Here is a 23,502-nt window from a genome sequence, read left to right as displayed (position 1 = left end):
GACCCTGAACTAGGTAATGGCATTGGTAGTGAAACTAGGGATTAGGGTGACATTTGGGGCACTATTTTCGGATCAGAACTAGGGGTGCCAAATAGCAGAACACTGAGGTATTATGTACCCCTAGGCAATATTGAAAGACATAACATTATAGGAAACGCCTGTACATAATACAACCAAAAAGAAAACATTTATTTGTCAAAGAAATTTGTGTTACTTTTATTTTCAAATTATTAATTAATTTCAAAGAAAATACTTAGGCATCACTTTAGATGGAAACATGAACTGAGTAGATAGCTCTGATTTAAGAAAAAGTTTGGCTCACTAATTCGAATAGAACCATTAGGTAGATCGGTGGTCGTCCAGATTTCATCGATTTCTATTCACATTTCTAGAAGACAACCTTACCATCTTATCTCACTGCATTCGGATTTCGAAAAGCTTCTAGTCTTTGAGCTGCTGGATCTGGATGAGATTCCTCCACCGGCTCTCCCACAATCAGTCAAGCTGTCCCATAAGAATGTCGGAGACACTCAATAGATCGCCTTTCTTCCACAATCTACATAAATGTGAGCAATTCTTATTGTGCCTGCCTGCCAACGAAATCGATATCGATATCGCGGCTATTAACCAAATCAGTGGAACGGCTATCTATCGCCATGCATTGGTCAAATTTATGTAACTTTGCGGCAATAACAATTAATAAAATTAAAAGAAAGACTCTAGTCTGGCCGCAAACTTGGTGGCCAGAGCTCGGGTTACTTTATAAGTCCCCCTCCTATGGAAATTGGTATCAGAACTTAATCAAAGCATGGAGAACAAAAGAGCATTGAGAAGTTTTCTAACGTTGTATGCACTGGAAAGAAAAGAATAAATTATAAATGCATTGTACACACTAGTTCTCTTATTAAGGAATAATAATTTTAAAGGTAAGTGGATTGGAATAAATATTAATCTTATTTTACATTGTCTTACAATCATGACAACTTTTAAAAGACTAAACGTAGAATATTTCTGTTGACAATAAAAAATATTTTATTTTGGAAACTCATATATATTACTTTTTCTTATATGCACCGTGTGATCGAGTGATCTAATACAAAATAATGTTTTCCCAGTGTACTTATCTCTTGTTTTGACTCACCTTATTTTGGTATTTTCACCTTATTTTTGATGGGCTAGGAAGCAGCATATAGCGCCGATCGTAAAGTTGGCCAAACCGGCTGTTGGCCAACAACAGATGGACCGTTAACACAGGCAAGATCACAGAGAGAGGAGACCCTGATCGAAGATCTAGGCAGAGATCCCAAGTCTAGACTGGTAATCCTGCGAAGATCTTGTCCGGCGATAAACTTGGCTCTCTGTCTGATTACAACAGCCTAATGTGACAGTCGCGCGGAGTTCCAGTTCCTCGGCCAGTGTTTTTTGGTCACCTTAACTGTGGTTTGAGTGATGTAATTGGAGCGGCTTCTATTTGCCGGCCTCTGCCAGTTGGCCGGCAGCCTGGTTTCCTGGGCTCTCATAAATCACCATGTTAGAGGGGCCTACGAACTTGCTACGCATATAGCACACGTATCCAAAAACCAAAAACCGGCTTGTCCAGCATCCTTGGCCAAGACCCCTTGGCACCCTTTTTTCTTTAAGATTCTTTTCCGGAGGTTATGGTGATGCATCAGCTCCCAGAGGTGGAGTTACACCCGAAAGTCCCGCATTTGCCATTGAGATTTATGTGTATGGCAGGCAGCGGATTGCGTGTGGTCCCCATCCCCTTAATATTTTGTTGTATTCCATTATTTGAGTTTGGTGTTCTGTTTATTTTTTTTAATTACAACTCAATGAACTTCGAGTGAACCGGCGCAACAGGTGGGCCCCTTTCTCTCACCTGACACAAAGTGCTCTTAAACTGATTGAGCCGCCCATCAAGCATTGACATTGAACTTTTTATTTGATCAGACAGTGATATCATCGCATGTACACGGTTCCAGCGAAATCAAAAATCTGATTTCGTATCTGGCCCCGCTCAGGGATTTTTGTTTTTTTTTATTTTTGAATTTTGAATGTCGGCTCGTATATCAATTTCAATTTTACCGTTAAATGATGCGGCAAGCCCGAGGAATGTGCTCCGCGGCAACCCTACCCCTTAAAATATTACCTAATCACACGGCCTAAAGACCCAAGACCCAACCCAAGTCGGATAGGAATCAACTTCATCTTCAGGTCACCGAGAAAAATAAAATGACTTAAGATGTTCTTGACATTTTAATTTCGTATCACATTAATGTTAAATATATATGTTATTTATATGCAGTTTCCTAAAATATGTGATATTACAGAATGTTTTTCTTCGTGCACTTTTGGTTCCTTTTAATGTCAGAATAATTAAACAGCAAAGCGAAAAAAACGGCATGTATTTTAAAAATAAAACCCTAAGGGCTGGCGCTAACCAACATTTTTGAACCTCGCTTTTTTTGGGACTTGCGAGCACTAATTGAAACGACTTTATTACTTCCAGAAGAAAGGTGGGACGGAAAAGAAAACCAAATACGCATTGCGATTTAAACGACTTTATTACTACCGAAAGAAGACCGAAATATTGTGCATTTATAAAACGATCGGTGTTTTGTGGATTCGAGTTGTGCCCTTGGGCAGTTTTACAAGGCGAACCCGTGGAGGCGTCAACACATGCATTTTTATGTGCCAACGGATGTGGTGGACCATCGGATCCTCTTTTGGAATCGGTTGGCGCCTTCTTCTTTTACAACTTTCGCAGGAAATGGATTGGAAAAAGGAAACACAATGCGCCGCTTAAAAACGAAACTAATAATTTACGAGCTCATAACTGGGGAGTAAACGAAACCAGCTGAAAAAGGGCGACTCCTTGGCGACCCCAAGATCGAGTTAGTGGAGCAAAGCCCCAAAGTGTCAACTATCCTGGGTTATGAACTTCACCTGAATCGAGCTGAGAAAATGGGAAAAGGACGGACTGCGTCTTGGGTTTCGCGCGACAGCGGAAAATCGAGTGAAATTGATATTTTCCCTATTCGAAAACGGAGAGCAGATAACATTTCTATTGAATTTACACACGTTGGGGGAGTGCAACAGGTTTCTTTCGATCATTTTATCGTTTTTCAATGGGGACATTTGTTTTCCCATAAAATATTTCGACATTTTTATTGCATTCTAGTTGCATTCTTGTCATATTTCATTCCTGCCAGCCGTTGCAGCCAAATGAGTCATTGGAACTCAGAACGTTTGACGGTCAATAAGTTTATTTGTTCTCGATTTTTGCGTAGATAGAGACGCGTCACATGCGGATTTTGGGCATGCCCAATAAAAATCCCCAATAGTTTAAGGTCAAATATATACATACTTCTGCGTCAAGAGCTCGCCGCAGAAATTTGCGTCGGCAGGATTTTTAATTTGCTTCTGGACGGATCTGTGTGGACTTGGGCACGTAGTCCCCTTTTCGAGTGACTCAAAATTGGCTATAGTTAATAATTTTTAATGGTACTGTCAGTTATGCGGAAATAATTTGGGAAATCCCGGTCAGGTGTGACAATTCTTAGTCATATTTGAATTTTAGAGCTTGATTTGAAATTATCTTACAGAAATAATACTTAACGAAATCCATAACAAAGTCGTGCCTGACACTTCTAATAATTTCACTTAAATAAAAAATCTTAATATATATTAAACATTAAATTACATTCAATATTTTAAAAGAAATAACTCGTTCTTAATTTTACTTCATACATTTTATTCAATAAATCGTTAAGAAAATAATCAATTCGCATATATAAAGATTTCCCATTTCACTATTAATTCAAATGCCCGCCAAATAGCTGCAGGCAATAGTTTTGATCTGGCAACGCCTCATAAACTACGTGACTAGTTTTGGCGGGTTTCAGCTACCTATACTATCAATGATTTTTCTTTGATAATGCAGTGTGGTAAATAAATATTATAAATACAACGTGAAAATTATCTCAAAGCAACAACAAATAGGTTAAACGCTTTTTTGGCCATATTCAGGATAAAGCGCTCTCCACTTTTATTTCTTATGCTAATAGACCAGTTACCAAATATTTTAAAATGAACCGCAGCCAACAAAACTATCGCATAAATCACGCTAAAGCGATATCCATTATGAAAAAGTCCACCTGGCAACCCTAATACGCTACGCATACCACGTCTTACGTCGCGCGCTTCACGTAGTTCTATTTGTCACTAGTTTAGTTTTTTCCTCTTTAAAACTCGGTCGAAATGGCGGGTGTAGTGGCTAGATTAACGGTTAAAAATGGCACAATAATCGCCCAGAGGTCGAGTGTGGTCGTCGGTGTTGGTCGATCGGCCAGATTTTCCAGCAGTACGTCACAGATGGGCGGAATTCCGGGACACAAAACTCGACGATTGCTGACTTTTGTGGGCGGTAGTGCTGTTTCTTTGGCCGCCCTGGCGGCTTTCATAAAACTACGGTCCGCGGAAAACCCTGTGAATGCAGTTAGCCTAAAAAGGCGCATGGTAAATTAATAGCGTGAGAAGCGTTAACAAGTGTGCCAAGTGTTTGGTGTGGAAAAGTCAATAATTGGATGGAAAAAAGACCTGCGCAGCTATTTTTAGCTTGTGGCATGTCAGTGACTACGTCGCACCACTACGTTACTACGTAACGCTACGGAAGTGATATCTTATCAGCTGTTTTGCAGCGTTTTGTTGTGCTCGGCTCATTCGCTGCACTATTATTGTTTTTACTACCAAATAGGCGTTTACGAGCCCATCAAATGTATAAAATACACATGCATTCTGATTGATTACAAATTAACAACAACAACAAGAGCCCAACAAATTCAGTTCAGGGTCGTTATCTATGATGTAAATTGAGCTTCGTTGTCGTGCGTGTCCAAGTTCAATGAAATAGCAACAGCTACAACTATTTGTCAACCTGTTGACATTGTCTCTGGGGGTAGACCTAAAAAAACTGGAAAACATGTTGACTTGAGTGGCAGGCTGATAAGCATTTTGCCGCGAGTGATTCAGGGTGTGAAGTTTAAATATTTACATGGGGATTTTCGGCAAGTGCCTATCAGGGATTACACCTAAAAGGTGGGGAGTAACCCAAAAACTTTTTGTTTAGCGGCGCTACAAGGTACAAAAATATTCTATAGTTTAATAGGTTCATGTAATTCAATATAAATGATCGATTATGTCGCATCTTAATAATGCCCTCTTCCAAATTCCTTGCCTTCCTGGCCAATCTTCATCTATGATTTGCATATCTTGGCATCGGAAAATATGTAAGCTCCCAAGGCTGCAGCCATTTGGATTGAATTCCAGCGGCAGTGCCACACACCTTGAAACTAGCATGATGAAGTGGCAAAGTAGTTAGTCCGACTCCGGAACGCCCACGCACCTGCAGGCGGCAAATGATACTCCCCCGAACGCTGACAGAATGCCAGTTACTGAAAATTTATCTATCAATCGATCTGGTTGCCGATTTGATACACCCACCAATATCGGAGGCAGCCATAATGCCCAATGCCAGACGCGGGCGTGGCTTCCATTTCAGTTGCAGTATGAGCCGGAGTTTGGGACCTGGTTTCGGATTTTGATTTGGTTTCGGTTGTGGTGTTGGCCTGGCCCTGACATGTGTTATGACAACTGCGCCTGATGATGATGAATGAGGTTTAATTGTTGCCTATAAATCCAGAGCCTGCAGCCACTTCGAATCTCCTTGTTCTGGGCGCAGGGTTCCAGCACAGTGGTTATGTTTGGTCAAATATCAGTCTATCAACAGCATTTAGTATTGAATAAGAATTCGTTTTTCAAGTAAAAGTAACGAAATAGTAAACTCCTGGACTTAAATAGAAATTTCCTTTACTCAAACTATGCAGTTTACTTACTCAAACCACAAGGCGTTACTAATATCTCTCAGCCATCTGTTTCAATATCCTTAAATCCTTTTCCTTCAGCGCCAGATTGAAATTTTTAGGGCAATTAATTTATTCACATTCAATTATAAACCGAACTACTGTAGCCTCTGCTGCAGTCAGAATGATGTCAGCTTTGCTTTTATGAGGAATTGTCCCCAGCCCCTCGAGATTTCTTGGGGGCATGGGGGTGGGCGTGGCCCACTCTGGCTGGCTGCACATGTCTAACATTCAAAGTGGCCTTTGTTCGGATCCAATTTTTTGGGAACAGGCAATAGGGAGGCAGGCAGGGTTTCTGCTGTGTCCCCAGATCGAGAGTTATGGCCTGGGAGTTGTCTTTGCACCACTAATAAAATACAATTGAGTCATTCGCCCTGTCTACGAGACTGCGGGAAAAATGATTGCCGATTGTGGGTGGCATTAAATGTCAGATTTATGGCGGATCACCGGTCACAACATGTTCTCAAATCAATTAAACACTTTATTTGCCAAACGACCAACGTGGGAATAAGCCTGCCTGGCCGCCAGTCAAAAATTCGCATTTCGAATTAAATGCAGATCATACATGTAATTCGCGATGTACGGCGCAAACCGGATCAAATTAATATTTCTGATCGCGGTGCGAGGTGCCATGGCCGGGCATTAATCAAAACGTCACCAGATCAAACCCGTCCAGACTCAAGATTGCTGGCCCAGCTTTTATTTTTTGTCCCCGTCGGTTTGCCTTTGTGACCAACCAACAGGCGGAAATTCGTCTGCCCGCGATCCAATCGTTCGTTCGCTGATTTATTTCAATAATGGTCCCCACCAAATACGCACAGCGGCATATTAAGTTACCATCCATCGATGGCCTGATTAATCTCTTCCAACACATCCTCCATCTCCGATCCCGCAGCGAGACGATAGCGAGCTGGAGAACGTGAAACTGACGGCCCGGGAGCGCCGCTTCATCAAGTTTGCATCCGTGGAGTACGATGACCAGCTCTACATGACACCGCAGGACTTCCTAGACTCCGTTGTGGAGCAGGAGCCCAGACGTAAGTGGGATGATCTAATTAATTGGTATCTTCAATATCCTAATTCATACTGCAGCTCGCTTAAAACGACGCCAGTTGTCCAGCGATGAGGTGGATAAATACAAGGAGAACACGCCTGCTTTGAAGAAGGGTTCCACTCGTCTGTTTCGCAATCTACGGGACAAGGGTAAGATTTTCTATTGTAAGATTTCAATTGTACTCCATTGCAATGAATGATTATAAGAATACGACAATTGCAATTATTTATACATTTCAATCAATTTAGATGGTATTTTAGGAAAATCTTACAAATATATTACTTTAACCGCGATAAATGTAGTTGTTTTCTGCACAGAATCAAGTCATTTATCATACGCTTTCGAATAAATTAGAATAGCCAAGCAGTTATGTTTGTTTACCTGGCCATTTCAATAAATTCAATTAGCAGACAAGATCTGATAAAGGCAGCACTTTAACTTAATTTATGGATTGGTGTACTATTACAAATGCTTACGTACTATTTTGTATTGATAAGAATCTCGACGATTTCCATTTTTCAAATAAATCTGTACGATAATGTTAATCTAGACTATTAATTTTCCTTTCAGGCATTGTCTCCTACACAGAATATTTGTTTTTGCTCTCCATTCTAACAAGTAAGTGGTATCTACAACTGATTAAGGTGGAATCTACTAAAGTTTCAATTCCTTTTAGAGCCCAAATCTGGATTCCGCATCGCCTTCAACATGTTCGACACGGATGGGAATCAGCGCGTTGACAAGGACGAGTTTCTAGTGGTAAATAGGAAATCTGTGTGCCCATCATATGCTCATAATTCCTATGGAATCCTCGAATTGATTTTATTTACTTATGATTTAATATAATTTTCGAAAAATGTTTATTATTAGATAATTTCCATTTTGGCCGGCGCTTTAAAAGACACTCAAAATGTCGATCCACAAACCAAGCGAATTGTAAGCATTTCATTTATTAAGTTAAGCCATAATTTAATCGTATAATTTATGAATAACGACAACTCATTCGAAATAGCTGGCCCTAGGGCACTGAAGTAAGCTGCACAAACAACACACTTACCCCTTAGTTTTTTTACATTTCAATTTACGTCTTCTGATTTTTACATAATTTATTTAATTTGTGACCCCGTTTTGGGATAACGATTTCGATGGCAGCTCTCGCGTTTAGTGTCCTACGATGAGCAAAGCCAAATGACGAAACCCATGGCAGTGCCTCAGGCGAAGAGGGGTCTTGTAAGTGTTAGCCACCAGAGTTCCCAAAAAGTATTGGCTTTGCTTCGCGAAAACTCCGCTCAAATTGTACAGAACTCGACATGTGCCAGGAGCATATTGTAGAAGCTACGCTAAGTTGCGTTGTGTTTTGTTCTCTTTACGAAGGATAAGTTATCCTAGTGGCTTTGCTTTTGTTCTTTAGACCATTTAGTATTACTATTTAAGAGTTATTTAGTTACTGTTTTTGTTACGTTACAAGCTTTTGTTTTGTTGAGTTTGGTTCCTGTCGCTTTGTTTTTTGATATCGAAAACAGGCCTACACCCTAGAAACGCTCCACCACTGCGTTGACCCGTACTAAACCGCCTAACTTCTCTTCTCTCCCACCTAACCCCCAATCCTGCACAAACAAAAACCCGTACCCCGAAACTGGCATGTAAATAAAATCCCAGATGGAGCGTATTTTTAGTGGCGCTTGGAAGGAGAAGCACGGCGAGCAAGAGCCGGAAGAGGAGCTCGCAACGCCCACTCCCCTGGAGGTAAGGTCATCCCGAGTCCCAAGCATGAGCCTGGTGTAACTAACTAAAGGGTGATCTACCTCGAAGAGTCACTAATCCGCAATACGTTGAATGCTTTCCAGCAGAACTATGTGAACGATGGCGAGGGTCTGCAGCGACGTCACATGGTGCCCACCACCCTGCAGCTGCACTTCTTTGGCAAGCGGGGCACTGGGGTGATCAACTACGATAACTTCTACCGCTTCATGGACAACCTGCAGACGGAGGTGCTCGAGCTGGAATTCCACGAGTTCTCCAAGGGCAACAGCGTCATCAGCGAGCTGGACTTTGCCAAAATTCTGCTGCGTTACACGTACTTGGCCACCGACGAGTATGATGTCTTCCTGGAGCGCCTGCTCGAGCGGGTCAAGGATGAGAAGGGCATATCCTTTCACGATTTCCGCGACTTTTGTCACTTCCTCAACAATCTGGATGACTTCACGATTGCCATGCGCATGTATACGCTGGCGGATAGGGCCATTTCAAAGGGTGAGTAGATTAACATAGTTGATATAAATATTAAATACATATATATCGAATTTGTAGATGAATTCTCGCGCGCTGTGAAGATCTGCACCGGCTATAAGCTCAGTCCCCACTTGATCGATACCGTGTTTGCCATCTTCGACGCGGATGGCGATGGCCTGTTGTCCTACAAGGAGTTCATTGCCATCATGAAGGATCGCCTGCATCGCGGCTTCAAAGTAAGTGGTCGTTTCTTTGATTACAACGAAGCTCTGGACGCCTATGATGAGCCCGATTATCCGCTGTTTGTCGCCTGGCGACATCGGGTGTGCCGCCACCTGGATTACTTCATAGACAGCGATGCGCTTTGGCACTGATTTCTGATTATTTAGTTTAACTTAATTTATTTTAAGTCATTTAATGAATACCTCGTTTTGTTTGCCGCTTTTGTCCCATTGAATGTCTGTGTTCATTTAGTTTTTGTCTCGCCTGTAAGCGTTTTTTGCTTTAAGCTCTAACTTATAATTTAGTTGTAAAGACATTAACTCGATTCCATGACATTTATTATTATTACTATTAAAATTTGCTTTAATTTGAATTGGCCATATAACCATTAAACCCTGAAATATACACAGAATTGGTTTTTTATTTGTTGCACCTTGTATGTCCCACAAAACATCATTGAAATGCAAAGGACAGTCTTTTTAACTATTAAGATTTATTTTAAGTTTATTAAAAGCGTTGTTTATTTTTAAGCCCATGCACTACCATATCATTTCCATCGCATTGCTCATCGAAGGTCTGTTTTTTGTGACTCACCACATGTCTAACAACGAACTGTGCCACGAACTGGGCTTTATTGTCCAGGTTAAAAGTCCAAGCAGCAGCTGATTAGCAATGAGTTGTACTTTTTTCCCCTAGCAAGATGTCGTAGACCCAGATGAGCGTCTAATGGTTGCCAACGAGGTAGTCCAACCGAATGGAGAAGAGGTCAGTGGGCGAAGGAACCCACAAAGTCTTTGCTTTCTTGCTGCTTATCATCACTTTTGTGTCTCCCCTCCTCTTTCATTTTCACAACGATCTCCAAAATCCCGATCACTACTAATCCCAAACGTATTGCCTTACAGTCCGTGGCCAAGTCGGAGGGCTGGGATGCTTTCAAGTACTGTGTGCGCAACGAGATGAAAACAATGATGAAGTCGGCCAACTAATTTGGACAATGAAACGAAAGTGCACAAACAACGAGGGGAAACCATTGAAGCCAAAGTGAAACAAAGTTCTAGTTACAAAGTTTTCTTCTAAAGAACCAAAATCTCGTGTATAGCTATAGCCTTTATATTTGTTATTTATGAATTTGTTATTGAACTAAGCACCCATCTCCTGTAGCCAAAATATTGAGAACATTTTTAAAATCGGCTTTTGAATGCCATTGTTTTTATAAATGTGTAGTGCAAATAAAATTGTTTTGTAAAATTTGTTTTAAATTTTTATTTAGTTTTCATTTTGTTAAAGATTAAGATTTCTTAGAAAATGCAGCTCGTTACCAAGCATCAAGTTATCCATCAACTGAAACATTCCATTATTGAACTTTAGAACTAAGTGCTTTTATAATAGATATAAAAACTAAAAACTTCGCTTGTCAAGGATCTCCACGAATGGGAGGAGTGTTGGGATAGGTGTGTCTTAACTAATGCATAAATATACAATAAGTCTAGGTACTATATATAAAACTCGAACTATTTGTCTAGATCAACTTGCACTTGGGCATTGAACAAAATCAAAAATTATCACAGTTAAATTGCGTGCATTCGACAGAAGACACACTACATTATTCTTACTTGGTATACAAAATAGTTTCATTTGATTACTTATCGTTGAATATTTTTGCTAAGAACTGAATTGGGAATCATTTTGGAATAGTTGCATATACACAAATTGCACGATTAAATAATAATAACTTAATAAATGATTACAACTAAAGCTTGTCTAATCTGATCTTGTTGGGTCTATGCCCTAATCCTGCGTTGAAGGTGGCAACGTCCAGCTTACGTACTTTTCCTTCTCCTGTGTGTCCTTGTGCCCACCGTTGTAATTGCGATTGTTTCCCGGCTTCGAGTAGCGCCGAAACTTAAAGTTGGCAAACACATCCCGCTTGCCATCGGGCTCCAGTGATTGTCCATCTAGCTCAAGATTACGCTGCAGACCAACGCCAGGAATCGGCAGCTCATCGCTGTGCTTACGGAAGTTGTAAAGCCCTTTTCTTTGCTTCAACTGCTGAGCTTGGCTGTTTGCCGGCGAAGGTGTCTTTTTAGGACTTCCAATCTTGGGCAGGGGCTTGGGATCCCGCATGAGCATGGGGAACAGCGCATCGTCCGCATCAAAGTACCACGGACGTGAAAAAAGATAGCCGGCACTGTAGTACGGCTTGAAGATCGGCTCATTTGAGCAAATACTGAACGCGTGGTAGGCGTGTGAAATGAGCTGCGGGAAGCGATCCACCCAGTAGTTGGTGAACTCGTGCGGAATGCAGCCCAGCATCTCCTGGGCGGCTGGCGTTAGCTCGTGATAATGATGCTTCTTGTTGCGCAGAGCACGGAGCAAATCTCTTACACTGGCGCCCATATATCCACGGTACTTCCTCAAATCATCCGTGATCATGGGGTCCAGATGGACATTCCAATCGTCTAAAACAACTATCCGCCCGTTCTTCTCCAGCGACTTAAGCGGCTCGGCATGAAATTGCAACTTCTCCACACGATCGCTGACATCCTGAAGGAACGAGAGCATTTTAGGCTCATCCCAAAAGAGCGGATGATTTCCGATACAACGAGCTGGAGGTCGCGATTGCGGATCCTTGTGTATCATATCCGATATTAATTGCTCAGCAAGGATCTTTGGAAAAATAAGGTAATTAGAACAACTAGCTATAACTTTTTGGTGAAGATAACCTACAATTCGACTGTCCTCACTGTCGTCCTCTGTGCGCAGCTTGGCCAAATTGTACTCGTGGGAAAGTATGTTGGCCTGGCGCTTTAGATTGTCACCAAAGGCGTGGTGACCGCCACTCAAAACATAATAATAAACGCAGCCCAGAGAAAAGATATCCACAGCAGTTGTCTGTAAGTAAATTGAAGACATCGATTTTAGAAAGTTCTTGTGAAGATAATAATGATCATTTCGTACCGTTCGCTGTGATCTCATCATTTCTGGCGCGATCCATCCATCGGTGCCTGTTACACCCGATCGGCGTGAGAAACTAGTCTTGCCAAAATTCAGCTTCTTGCAGAGCCCAAAATCGGAGATCATGACACGTACTTTGCCCTTGGCGTCTGGCAGCGAAATCAAAACATTTTGCGGCTTGATGTCGCGATGCACAATGTCGAGGGAGTGAAGATGACTTAGTCCAGATGCCGCCTGGCTCAACACTTGCCAAACATCGATGTGATTTTGAAGTTCCAGCGAGCGATCTCCTTCGGTGTAGTCCTGCAGAGTGGCCGCGCACAGTTCGACGGCTATGTAGCGGAACTGGCGATCCTGTTCGGTGCAGAAGTAGCGCACCACATTTTCGTGGGCGTCCGATTCCCGCAATAGGGCCACCTCGCGATCAGCAAAGGTGAAGCATTCAGGCAGCAGCCGTTTTACGGCTACAAAACGTTCCTCGAATGTGCCCTTAAAGACAAAAGTACCCTCGCAGCCCTTTCCCAGTACCTCATTTGTGCTGAAGCTGATCTTGCCCACGCGCACTTGTCCATTACCCAAGTCCACTAGGTCTTCAGCGTTAGCATTGCTACCATTGCTGCCAGTGCTTCCATTGGATCCATTCTGGGCAATGGCAAAGGTTTTTGAACCATTCTCGCTCTGCTTTTGCAGCTCCCTCATTGTGCTGCAGGTGTACCAAAACAAGGCAATCATGCCCAGAACGATAACAATCAGAATCTGATGCACCTTTCCGCTAGGATGCTCCATGAACCACTCGTTGATAAACGCCTGCACCTTATTGCTGTTCTGCAGTATTATTGTCTTCGTCCGATTAATGGTGTTTCCATTCGTCCGCTGATCAATGCCAATTTCGACCAGCTCGGGATCCGTTTGTACGCCAATGTCGGCGGCGTTCTTTTCATTATTGGCCAACAGACCGTAGCCATCGTTATAGTTGTGAATGGTGGCCAGACTCTGAACCACCTTGCTGCTGGCTGTCGTCGGTGACAGCTGCAGATTACCATTACCCTCATTGGGCATGTTGTAGTGCCCCAACATAATTCCTGGATGCTCTTGCAGCACATCGTTAATGTAAATGGTGCGCGGATCTGTCTCTTGGTTGCTGTTCTGGTCTCCTGTAGGTCCATCCAGAAGTTTTATGGGTGGTGCTGTGGAAATACGAGGCGTGTTCTTGTCCACCAGCGAAGGCAGGGCGTACAAGCCCTTTTGATGTTCGCCCACATAAAGGGATTGGCTGTTGAAAATATTACAATTAATATGGATTAATATAATTTAGGACGAATGTCTTGTGTCCCTTACAATAGCTTCACGGTGTTCACATTTCCTGTTTTCGACTCCTCGAGGATAGCATGATAAGCTTCATCAGAGACCGTGGTGAATGGCACACTGAGTAGCCCGTCTGGTCCCAAAAGGAAAGCGGCCACCACTGGGCTGCTAAGATCGCGCTGCCACAGAAATTTACCCTGCTTCCGATCCAGAGTCACAATTTGTCCATTGGTGGTGGTGGTCAGATGTATATACTCTGCGTGCGGGAGATCATAAGCAACTGTATACACTCATATATTATAAGATGCACTTACCATATTCCTTGGCCAGCTCTGGAGGAGCACTCACAGCATTGTAGTCGTAAAATGTGATATTCCATGGCTTCGCATCCTTGTTCTTGGCCAGGCTGTCGTACATCATGACCGTGTACTGAGTCCGGCCCAGATAGATGGCCCGCGAAGTGGCCCAGCCGATCTGCTCGCCCTCCTTGCCATCCATTGTGGCATCGCCAAAGCCCATGACCTTTTCGCGTCTGCCCGTCTTGGGATCCACCATATACCAGGTGTCGCTCTTTTTCCCTGAGTACAGGATTCCATCGGAGGAGCGACAGGGGGCATTGGCCACCAGTTGGGGAATGGTGTACGGTAACTTCTTGAGACTGCCCATCTGACCCAGCTGGTAAATGCTGCCATCTCGAGGATCGGGCAGAAAGTGCGGAACCTGAACATTCTCCTGGTGTTCTGCTACTATAGGAGGATCTAAAAGAAATAATATTATTATAGCTTAAAAGAAAAATCATAAAAGAATTACAAAGTAATAAACATCATTGCAAATTCGAAGTAGTGATAAAATCTAATTCCTTTGCATCCATGTACAAGCACAATATATGCAAAATCACACTAAATGTATTCCAAGTGCTGTTAAACTTTTAAATCGCATACTGCATCGAATTCATTATAAGTTGTTTTGTTACGACAAGATAAAGCAATATGTACATATATACTCCGCGCCAAAAACACATTTGACTAGCCGGCAATAACAATATTTTTAGTTGTATGTTGCTTCTTTTTTTTCTATTTATTACCCAGTATTCACGAGTAATGAACATTTCATTCCTATTTTTGACGAATTTAAGACGTAACGAAAAAAATCACAGATTTAACCAGAAGCTTCTGAATTCCAGATTATTATTCCATACTCAGTTCTAGATAACATAGATGTTTGTTAAAAATAGTTCATTTATTATCATTATCTTTTCAATTTACAGTGATGAACCCTTTTTGCAGTAAATTATTTTAAGTGTGCACAGCAAACAAATTCCAATAAAAAGTTCCTGATATCGGTGCAACTAACGTGGAGTAAAGTAAAGGGAAGTATAATAAATTATAACCAGAACCTGTTCTCGATAACGCTTATCTCCCGATGTATGTACATACTTATACCGAAGGGAACGAAAGTGTAATCTATACATTAACCCCATCCGAAGCAAAACGCACATTTTCTGGTGCACATTAAAGATCGTGAACACTTTCCACCAAAAGGCCCGAATAAATTAAGCGGCTTTTTGGCGCGGGAGACAAAGCCAAAGCAAATAGCAGTTGGGTAAATACGAAATAGACCTGGGGGACCCATGGCTGGCTGATCAAATCCAAAGTGTTTACGCCAGTCGTGTTGGCAATTTCTGTTATCGCCAACAATTCGCTCGAGGCAACAGCGTTAAATTCTGACTTTGGCGAATGCAAATGTAGACCACCATCACCGCATGGAATGGTTTAAACAAAACTCAAGTATTGCCAGGCAAGATCGTCGCCAACCAATATCGAGTTATGAAAGCAAACAATTGGAAGTACTGTCCATTCTTATCAGTAATTAGTTGCAACCCCAAACACATTCCCGGCATTAACCGAGTTGTGTTGCCACAATTTCTGGGGCAGGTCATTTAACTCGCTGCGGCACTTTCATTAGCATGAGCATTCTAATTGGCTAGCGGTAGTCGTAGACAAAACCTGATTCCGTCTCGTGATGAGGTAATAGAACCTACCAAAATCGGTGCACAGATCTGCTGTGTTAGAGCCGGCGAAACGGTGTAATTACCGCGAATCAAAAACATATTATTGGCTTGAATGACTCGGAAAAATACTGCCCAAATAGTGCGCTCTGCCAGGAAACCGCTGGTCAGATGCTGTCCACATGTTTGTCTCCCTGAATTTTCAATCATTTGCAGTTCCACGAAGCCGGGCGACAAGCGGGCAGCATGAAATTTCTAATAATACGAATGGACATACATGTGTATTGCAGCTATCACATAAAATAATCTTCACGGGGCGTGGGTTTTTTATTTCAGAAATTAAACAAACATGTGGAGGGCGTATTGTCCAGAGAGTCATTTGGCATAACTCCAATACTTAGCTGGGGAATAATTAAAGGAAGTTCTTGAAGCATTACTTATCAGGAGAATATGAATGCTCTGAAGTGGAAAATCAATCACAAAGCCAGTGGTACTAAAAATATCCCCAGGTTTATAAGCAATATCCGATAATTCGAATTGGGAATGCCCTCACTTTTTTTAATTTGATAAGTGACGCCCCATTTTGATGATCTATTGCTATGCTATAAACATTAAGCAAACATAATATTACTAATGGTAGCCAACAAGTGCACAAAGCCAAACGAAAGCTATGCACATTAACCCCTTTAATAACTTCTTTCTCCTGGTGACTCATATATAGAGCTCTCCAACTGCCAGCTAATCTAAGAGGTTAATACGAAGCAGCCAAATGACCGCAAGATTAACGCACTTGAGCCACCGAAAATCAATACGTCACGCTGATAAATCATGGGAATATTCAATGAACCGAAGGGAAAATGGCTCAAAGTCCCAACCACCCACTGCGGAAAGGGTATGGGCGAACAGCAACTGGTGATATGGCGCACTGGCTGGCAACTTAATTGGTAGAATTGTGTGCCGAGAACGCTTGTCGAGATTGCGCTATACGCGGGACCTTATCAAGCCACAGCACAATACAAAACATTAATGGCGAGAGTGAAAATAATAGAGCACGAATGGCGGTGGAAAGATCTATCCTAGGCTCTTACATCTGGCAGATACGAAAACTGCGATGAGCTCATCGAGCGCATGCATATGCTACGCATTTTGCACTTCAAACGGCGAGTGCAACAGCCTGGTGAAGTGGTATTTTTCCAGGAGGGGAGGTGACAACATGGGAAAACGATAATAATATACTAGGTCTCTTAAGATCTTTAAATCTACTATGCAAATACAGCGGGACTTTCCCTAACAAAAGACTTCTAGATTTAGCTTAAAAGCAACAATAAACACATATAAAACGATTTAAATTTAGATTTTAAAAGGTCTAAAGAAACATCATCACATTTCAAAGAGCAAAACAATAAACAAAACAAAAATATTCCTAATGTGGCATTCGGTAAAAATTCACTTTTCCTGACTTTGCATTTATGAGAGATCTTAATGCTTCCAGTTCGAATGTTCTTAATAACAAAACCATTTTGTTTCTCAATAAAAAACACCCATATATGCTGGAAAATTCCCATTTTTGATAATAAGGACCCTTCTTTGCCCCATCATATGTTTCGAGTCCCACACTTGTGGCCGGAAAATAGGGGTGCAGTGAGTGTGAAGGACAGCGGAGTGCCCGCGTAATTACCATCTGCTATTGTCCAGCGTATTTCGCTGGTCACCGGATCGATGGCCGTCAGTCCGCCGCCCAGTGTGGAGAACACCATCAGCGCCTCCTCGTCGCGGGCGAGGTCCGTGCAGTCCTGCGGGTTGTGGAAGAGCGGTTGAAACTTATGAACAACATATCGGGCAAGGTGATGAAATATTCATTGGTAGTCCAGTGTTAACCCTTAGTGGGTCATACGGCCCAGTGCCGCCCCCACTTACCGTCTTCTCATCCTCGACGCTGCTGACGACTTCTGCCGAGTCGCCCTGTTGTGATTTTGCTGTAGCTGATGCAATAGGCCCGCTGGCCAGCAAAAATAACACGCAACAAACAACAACGCAGAATCTCATTTTGTTTTTGCAACCGGTAGGGCGCGGGGCGGGGGTATTAAAAGAGAAGAGAGAGCGAGAGAGAGGGAACTAGTTTCTGCGATTTCCGATCCGTTTTCAGTTTGCACGTTTAGTCAGTTTTGGTTTCTTGTTTGTGGCATATTATCGCCTCTTTTTCATAGCTTTTCAATCTCCATACACTGTTGCAGCTCTGGCTGTGCTAAATTTCACATTTTCTTCGCACTCGCGTTCAATATTTTCCAATTACGTTCGCCATTGTTGAGTTGAGAGTTTGTCGAGTGAGCGGAGTAGAGTGACAGTGGGCGGATAATTGGGAAAAGACCGTGCATGTTTGCAGTGTGACCAGGCCGCAAACAACGAGCGAAATGTGCAACGAAATAATACCCCATTCACACTGGCGCTTGAGTTTGCAGCACTGGAAATCATATTGTTACCCAATGCTGTTGCCATGAAAGCTTTTTAAATGTGAGGACAGATTTTTTCAGTCCAACATGGAGAAAATTGTAAGATATGCGTGGTAATATAATGTGATCTTTGCAGTTGCTGCGTATGCAGTGTAAACGCCCCAGAACTTGTATCGACTTTAGTCGATACAAATCGATAGGCGATCTGAATTCGATATTACACAATGCGGCTTGTTTTTACGGGTAATTGTGTTTTTAAACGCCTGCTGCACACGGAAATAGGCGCAAAGTATGCCAAACAGCAGCCGCGGAACCTCAAGGGCCGGAGCAAGAGCTCCCAGGAGTGGCTTACGCGACAACTGGCGGATCCGTACGTGGAGAAGGCCCGCATGATGAACTATCGCTGCCGGAGTGCCTTCAAGTTACTGGAGATCGACGATAAATACGGAATCCTGCAGCCCGGAGACACAGTTTTGGAATGCGGAGCTGCTCCCGGCAGCTGGACCCAGGTGGCCGTGGAGCGGACCAATGCCAACGGAAAGCAGGAGCGGGCGCCGCAGGGAGCCGTCTTTAGCATCGACCTGTTGCATTTTCATGCTGTGCCGGGTGCCACAATCTTTGGCGGCATGGATTTCACTACGTCCCTGGCGCAAAAGCGGCTGAGGGAAGCTTTACAACACAGAAAGGTCAACTGCGTGCTGTCTGACATGGCACCCAACGCCACCGGAGTGAGGATGCTGGACCAGGAGAGCATCACAAACCTCTGCTACGAGGTGCTGCGCTTTGCCCTAGCCATGTCTGCTCCGCAGGCCCATCTGGTGGTCAAGGTGTGGGATAATGGGGACGTCCCCAAGCTTGAGCGGGATATGCTTAGGTTTTATGAGAAAGTGAAGAGAGTAAAGCCGCGCGCTAGCCGCGGAGATTCCGCCGAGCACTTCCTGGTGGCCAGGAACTTTAAGGGAGCAACGGATAGTTAATTATTAACTGCGTTTTTTCGACTAGTTGAATTAAAAGCGTTGTTAATGGACTCTAGTTTATATTGGATAGGATAACTAAAGGGAAGTAACCAAAATATTTGTTTAAATAAAAAATGACTGTTGACTATTTACGAGAGGGATTTTTTTAAATCTTTGTTATATATAGTTCTGTAACATATTAGATGAATTTAGTTGAGTATTAACAAAACCATGCTCTCATCAACATATTTATGCATTTATAACTCACACCAAATTGTTCATGATTAATTTTATAAAAAGTGATTTAAATTTGGTCTTCAAATTGTATTGAATAGTTTAAGTACGCATTTCCTAGTGCTTGTAATGAGTAAGGTGATCAATCATCATGTACAGCCACTTAGGCTGATCGTGAGGAGCCATGTGCCCGGCATTGCGCACCATGATCTCCACCAGATGTACGGCGTGTTTGACATAGCCGGCCACTTCGCCATCAACGCGCCACACTTCGCGGGGAGCCAACTTGTACTTGTCCGAGCCGGGGAACTTAAGGTTGTTGAGATAATTGCGCGTCAGTGGATAGGCCACAATAATGTCCAGCTGCCCGCTATAGATGCACACAGTATAGTGGGCCAGCAGTTCAGCTATCCACGGGGCCACGGAGTCCATGACATCCTTCTTCAGGTGAAGTTCCACCTTGTTCTCCTTGTCCAGATCATGGAATGGCTTATTGCCCACATGTATGGCCCGCCGAGTGGCTCCCGCCTGCAGAAATTCGCCCAAGTTTGCGCCATCATCATCATGCGACTTCAAGTAGTTGTAGTACCAGCTGTATCCAGTAAGGTTGCTGAACAGTGAGCCATTGGTGAGGTCCCCGTTGATTAGGGAATCGAATACGTCGAAGGCGCACTCCATGTCGTGACTCTTGATGCATTCAGCTCCCTTCGCCTCGGCATCGTGGAAACTCTTCAGTCCGTGCTCGTCGATCAGGCCCAGCTGGTAGAGATAGTCACCGTACTTTAGCTGATGCAGAGGATCCGAGAGACCATTTCCGATGGCCACGCCCTTGAGCGGCACGTAGACGCGGGTCTCTATGGCATTTTGTACCTTGTGGATGTGGTAAGCGAGGGCGGGCACGTACTTTCCGGCATAGGACTCGCCGGTGACCCAGAAACCAGAGGAGTTGCGCCACTCGAAGAGTTCGTACAGCTGCATCACGGCCTCGTGCAGATTGCGGCCGACATCCTTCTCGTTCCTAGCATAGCCGGCATCGTTCTCTGTAAAACTGAAGCCAGTGCCCACGGGATTGTCAATGTAGATGAGATTGTGTGTCTTGCTCCAGGTATAGTTGCGTTTCTGAAGCTTTCCATGACCGTCCAACTCCAGTGGGCCATTCTCCGTGAACAAGCCGAACAGGGAGGAGGCACCTGGTCCACCCTGAAGCCACAGAACCACTGGCGCATATTCAGGCTCCTGCTCGGCGGGGAAGTACCAGAAGAACATGTTGGATTTGAAGCCGGGGTCCACGGTCAAATAGCCGGAGTAGCTCTCAACTCCATGGAACTGGGAGCCCACGACGCGGGCCAGCTTCTGAACCTCTTGCTTGCTCATCGAAGCATTGTTGATCAGGGGCGTCAGGAACAGGGGCTCCCCGGGATCGACACCATCGTCGAAGAACTGGTAGCGCGGATACGGATTGATGAAGCTCCGCCTGTAGGGGCGTTCTCCCTCGACTCCTTTTGCTCCGCTTATTGCGACTATAGTCGCGATAATTAGAAATGCGCAATGAGTTGCAGTTTTCATTGTTCAACTGCGCTGATTCGACTGAATAGCGATCGAATTGTCAGTGGTTTCGTCGCTTGGACAGCTTATATATGTATATATATATATGATTTCGCCCCGACCTGCTCACAGATCGGTCGATAAGAGGGTTTTAATCAGTTCTCTCACTTGCCTTGCTTTCTTTTATTCGCAGAGCCGGCGAAAATATGTAACTTTTCCAATTGAGAACTGATATTTCAGTGTATCCGCACCGGTCAAACGGTAGGGTTGTCAAGTGAAGCGAATTTATCAACTGTGATTTTTAGTAAGAGCGACATCTGAGTAATGGACTGCAATTTGTTCGTTTTCTTTTGTCGGAATTTTGAAAATAATCACTTATCCATCAACTAACTCTTTATTGGTCGAATTTTTTAGCAATTAAACGACAGCTGAAAATTGAAAGGTTTAACCAGGGATACAAAAGTCTCCAAAGTATATATGTTCAGTTTGTTTTGCTTATATCACCATTTCTTCTCACTTCAAACGTTAAGAAATTCTCCTTTCCGAGGCATTCATATTTCCAGAATCCAAACAATTGGCAACATTGAATTGAACGCCAGTCCGGCAAGGCCAGGGCATTTTGCGTCAAAATTTGTAGTAGCGCCGCAGCTGATTTGATTTTCCATCGCCAAACGAAGTTTGAGCAAGCAATACACAATGTCAGTCGCCGACACCATCGAATACGTGACCCTGGGCAATCCTGTCAGCAAAATGGTAGCATCGTCCGCATCCGCCCTGCTCCGCACGCTTGTAACTAATCGACTTTTCCTAGACGAAGTTCCGGATTGTTAATCCTTAACTGTTTTTTTGCAGGGTCTGCGTCCCAAGAAGGTGCCGGTGCAGGAGACGAGTATGGCGCTGATTCCTGCCGCGAACTACGCGCATTCACACGGATCGCTCTACCGACTGGCCGGCAGCCACTACCACTTCATTCGGCTGGCCGGGATCGGCGGCGCGTCGGCCATCTTTATGGGCGCCTACTGCAAGTACGTCCTGAAGGACGTCAGCGATCCCAAGGAGCAGGTGGACTCGCAGGCCTTTGCTGATGTGGCCAATCGTATCCACTTCCTGCATTCCTTTGCCATGATGGCCATGCCTCTGGCCCACTATCCCGTATTCGTAAGTTTAAATGGGAGCAGTCCAAATTTGAATTCCCCTGAAGATGTCTGGTTAAGTCCTACCTCCGCCAGGCCCATCCTTAGTCACTGACTCCAAGGAACCCATTTATCAGTATCGATCTCGATCGTGTATTTGGTTTATTTGTAAAGCTTTCTGTGTCGGTTTGTCGTTTACATAAACTCTGTGTAAAGTTAGATCTCTGAACGGAATTTATAACAACTCGCGTTACTCTCGAATCGAAACTCCAACATTGATACTCGAATAATTGACTCTCTGCTTAGCTAGTCTAATGCGCTGATTGACATTACAAAATTGAGCTATGAATGAATATTGGTTTGGGCCAAGCGCATCCACCAAGTTACTTCTTTATAATATAGGTATGTTGTATATGAAATGTTTCCAAAGCTAAAGCTAAATGTTCAACAACCACTAATTGCAGCTTACAAAGTAATTTTCAATACCACACACGATACTTGTATAATAATTGCGTTAATTCGGAAAACTCTTAGGTTTGTGATATGAGCAGGTTCATAGCTGATATGGGTTCGGGGTCTTGGGTAGGAATTTCTTGATTTACTCTCTTCATAATTACAATCGTATGTTAAAAATGTACCAAAAAGGCATAGATTCTCTCGTTTTTGCTGTTATCTTGTAATTGGTATTTGTTGTCATCAGCCTTATTTGATAAGTAAAATCTGGGCTTTATCGAGCTCCGTTTTGTCGACGTTTTAAAGCTAACAACTAAAGCTAACACCAAATATGCACTCAAAACGCTGGCCGTCTTCGCTAACTTCTACTCCTAGACTATAAACTATAGGGCCTGTTCCGTTTTTGAGTTTACTGATTAAAAAATGTAAATGCATTTAGATAACAATGTGACATAAACTTTGGGTAAACTATTTGCAATTTGGAATTTCTTACATATGTATATCTTGATTCCTGACGAACATTTAAATGCTATAAATTCTTTGCATCCTAAAATCGTTTGGTTACAATAGTAGTGCTTAGCCGTGATTATAGATTTCGAGAACAGTGGGGTTCGGAACAGGCCCAAAAGACTGTGGTTACTTAAAGTAATTGATTGGTTTATTTCCTCCCGCAGACTGGCACTTTGATGATTACGGGCATGATGCTCTTCAGCGGCTGCATGTACTACCGCGCTTTGACTGGCGAGAAGCGGCTGCAGCCGTACGCGACTGTCGGAGGATTCTGCCTGATGGCCGCGTGGCTGTCGCTGGTCCTATAGGATGCGCGGAGGGGAGGCCAACTATCTATTTTCCATGTAGCACATGCTGAACTGCTATTTAGTGCAGAGGCAAATAAAGCTAAGCCAACTCTAACATACATCATCTAACATAATACAACATCAACTAAATATGAGTTTCTTTATCCGCTTTTAGCCGTTATTTACAATAATTATAGTGAGGGCCTTGCAGCTAATGGAAGATACTTTAAATGCGTA

General features: G+C 43.2%; 5 protein-coding genes across 12 annotated transcripts; 3 read left to right on the top strand and 2 right to left on the bottom strand.

Annotated features, from left to right (window-relative positions):
- The first annotated feature begins 4,199 nt into the window (after positions 1 to 4,199).
- On the top strand, positions 4,200 to 10,678 carry LOC117142461 (calcium uptake protein 3, mitochondrial). Of its 8 annotated transcripts, XM_033306443.1 has the most exons (12): positions 4,200 to 4,518; positions 6,817 to 6,958; positions 7,014 to 7,124; positions 7,546 to 7,593; positions 7,652 to 7,734; positions 7,846 to 7,911; positions 8,128 to 8,205; positions 8,635 to 8,721; positions 8,823 to 9,228; positions 9,286 to 9,443; positions 10,126 to 10,194; positions 10,332 to 10,678. In XM_033306443.1, exons 1-12 carry the CDS (start codon positions 4,261 to 4,263, stop codon positions 10,413 to 10,415), a joined length of 1,590 nt encoding a protein of 529 aa, XP_033162334.1. In that variant the 5' UTR covers positions 4,200 to 4,260; the 3' UTR covers positions 10,416 to 10,678. The 8 variants fall into 8 exon arrangements, with proteins under 8 accessions (XP_033162334.1, XP_033162339.1, XP_033162336.1 ...); XM_033306448.1 differs by lacking the exon at positions 10,126 to 10,194 and having other exon boundaries at positions 8,826 to 9,228; XM_033306445.1 differs by lacking the exon at positions 10,126 to 10,194.
- Positions 10,668 to 18,051, bottom strand: LOC117142460 (serine/threonine-protein kinase/endoribonuclease IRE1). Its single transcript, XM_033306442.1, has 7 exons — positions 17,615 to 18,051; positions 17,376 to 17,490; positions 14,004 to 14,447; positions 13,723 to 13,945; positions 12,388 to 13,657; positions 12,157 to 12,321; positions 10,668 to 12,096 (listed from the first exon to the last, which is right to left on the bottom strand). Exons 1-7 carry the CDS (start codon positions 17,741 to 17,743, stop codon positions 11,218 to 11,220), a joined length of 3,225 nt encoding a protein of 1,074 aa, XP_033162333.1. The 5' UTR covers positions 17,744 to 18,051; the 3' UTR covers positions 10,668 to 11,217.
- A 282-nt stretch (positions 18,052 to 18,333) lies between these two features.
- LOC117145924 (rRNA methyltransferase 2, mitochondrial) lies at positions 18,334 to 19,251 on the top strand. Its single transcript, XM_033311784.1, has one exon. The coding sequence runs from the start codon at positions 18,372 to 18,374 to the stop codon at positions 19,122 to 19,124; it is 753 nt and encodes a 250-aa protein (XP_033167675.1). The 5' UTR covers positions 18,334 to 18,371; the 3' UTR covers positions 19,125 to 19,251.
- An 89-nt stretch (positions 19,252 to 19,340) lies between these two features.
- Positions 19,341 to 21,133, bottom strand: LOC117145921 (venom serine carboxypeptidase). The gene has a single exon (XM_033311779.1). The coding sequence runs from the start codon at positions 20,901 to 20,903 to the stop codon at positions 19,455 to 19,457; it is 1,449 nt and encodes a 482-aa protein (XP_033167670.1). The 5' UTR covers positions 20,904 to 21,133; the 3' UTR covers positions 19,341 to 19,454.
- Positions 21,134 to 21,578: 445 nt separating this feature from the next.
- LOC117145925 (transmembrane protein 256 homolog) lies at positions 21,579 to 23,415 on the top strand. Its single transcript, XM_033311785.1, has 3 exons — positions 21,579 to 21,671; positions 21,735 to 22,040; positions 23,143 to 23,415. The coding sequence occupies exons 1-3, from the start codon at positions 21,579 to 21,581 to the stop codon at positions 23,284 to 23,286; spliced, it is 543 nt and encodes a 180-aa protein (XP_033167676.1). The 3' UTR covers positions 23,287 to 23,415.
- The last annotated feature ends 87 nt before the right edge of the window (positions 23,416 to 23,502 follow it).

This window comes from Drosophila mauritiana, chromosome 3R (assembly GCF_004382145.1).
Source record: "Drosophila mauritiana strain mau12 chromosome 3R, ASM438214v1, whole genome shotgun sequence".
Lineage (NCBI taxonomy): Eukaryota > Metazoa > Arthropoda > Insecta > Diptera > Drosophilidae > Drosophila > Drosophila mauritiana.
Note: the sequence above shows the minus strand (reverse complement) of the source record. Positions and strands in the feature narration are given on the sequence as shown.

Excerpts from the sequence above, each read along its gene's own strand:
- LOC117145921 (XM_033311779.1), bottom strand. The coding sequence starts at position 20,903 with ATGAAAACTGCAACTCATTGCGCATTTCTAATTATCGCGACTATAGTC.
- LOC117145924 (XM_033311784.1), top strand. The coding sequence starts at position 18,372 with ATGCGGCTTGTTTTTACGGGTAATTGTGTTTTTAAACGCCTGCTGCAC.
- LOC117145925 (XM_033311785.1), top strand. The coding sequence starts at position 21,579 with ATGTCAGTCGCCGACACCATCGAATACGTGACCCTGGGCAATCCTGTC. Across the intron at positions 21,672-21,734 it reads CCGCCCTGCTCCGCACGCTT|GGTCTGCGTCCCAAGAAGGT; the intron begins GTAACTAATCGA and ends GTTTTTTTGCAG. Across the intron at positions 22,041-23,142 it reads TGGCCCACTATCCCGTATTC|ACTGGCACTTTGATGATTAC; the intron begins GTAAGTTTAAAT and ends TTCCTCCCGCAG.
- LOC117142461 (XM_033306443.1), top strand. The coding sequence starts at position 4,261 with ATGGCGGGTGTAGTGGCTAGATTAACGGTTAAAAATGGCACAATAATC. Across the intron at positions 4,519-6,816 it reads TTAGCCTAAAAAGGCGCATG|CGAGACGATAGCGAGCTGGA; the intron begins GTAAATTAATAG and ends CCGATCCCGCAG. Across the intron at positions 7,912-8,127 it reads ATCCACAAACCAAGCGAATT|CTCTCGCGTTTAGTGTCCTA; the intron begins GTAAGCATTTCA and ends TTTCGATGGCAG.
- LOC117142460 (XM_033306442.1), bottom strand. The coding sequence starts at position 17,743 with ATGAGATTCTGCGTTGTTGTTTGTTGCGTGTTATTTTTGCTGGCCAGC. Across the intron at positions 12,322-12,387 it reads TGATGAGATCACAGCGAACG|ACAACTGCTGTGGATATCTT; the intron begins GTACGAAATGAT and ends ATTTACTTACAG. Across the intron at positions 12,097-12,156 it reads ACAGTGAGGACAGTCGAATT|ATCCTTGCTGAGCAATTAAT; the intron begins GTAGGTTATCTT and ends ATTTTTCCAAAG.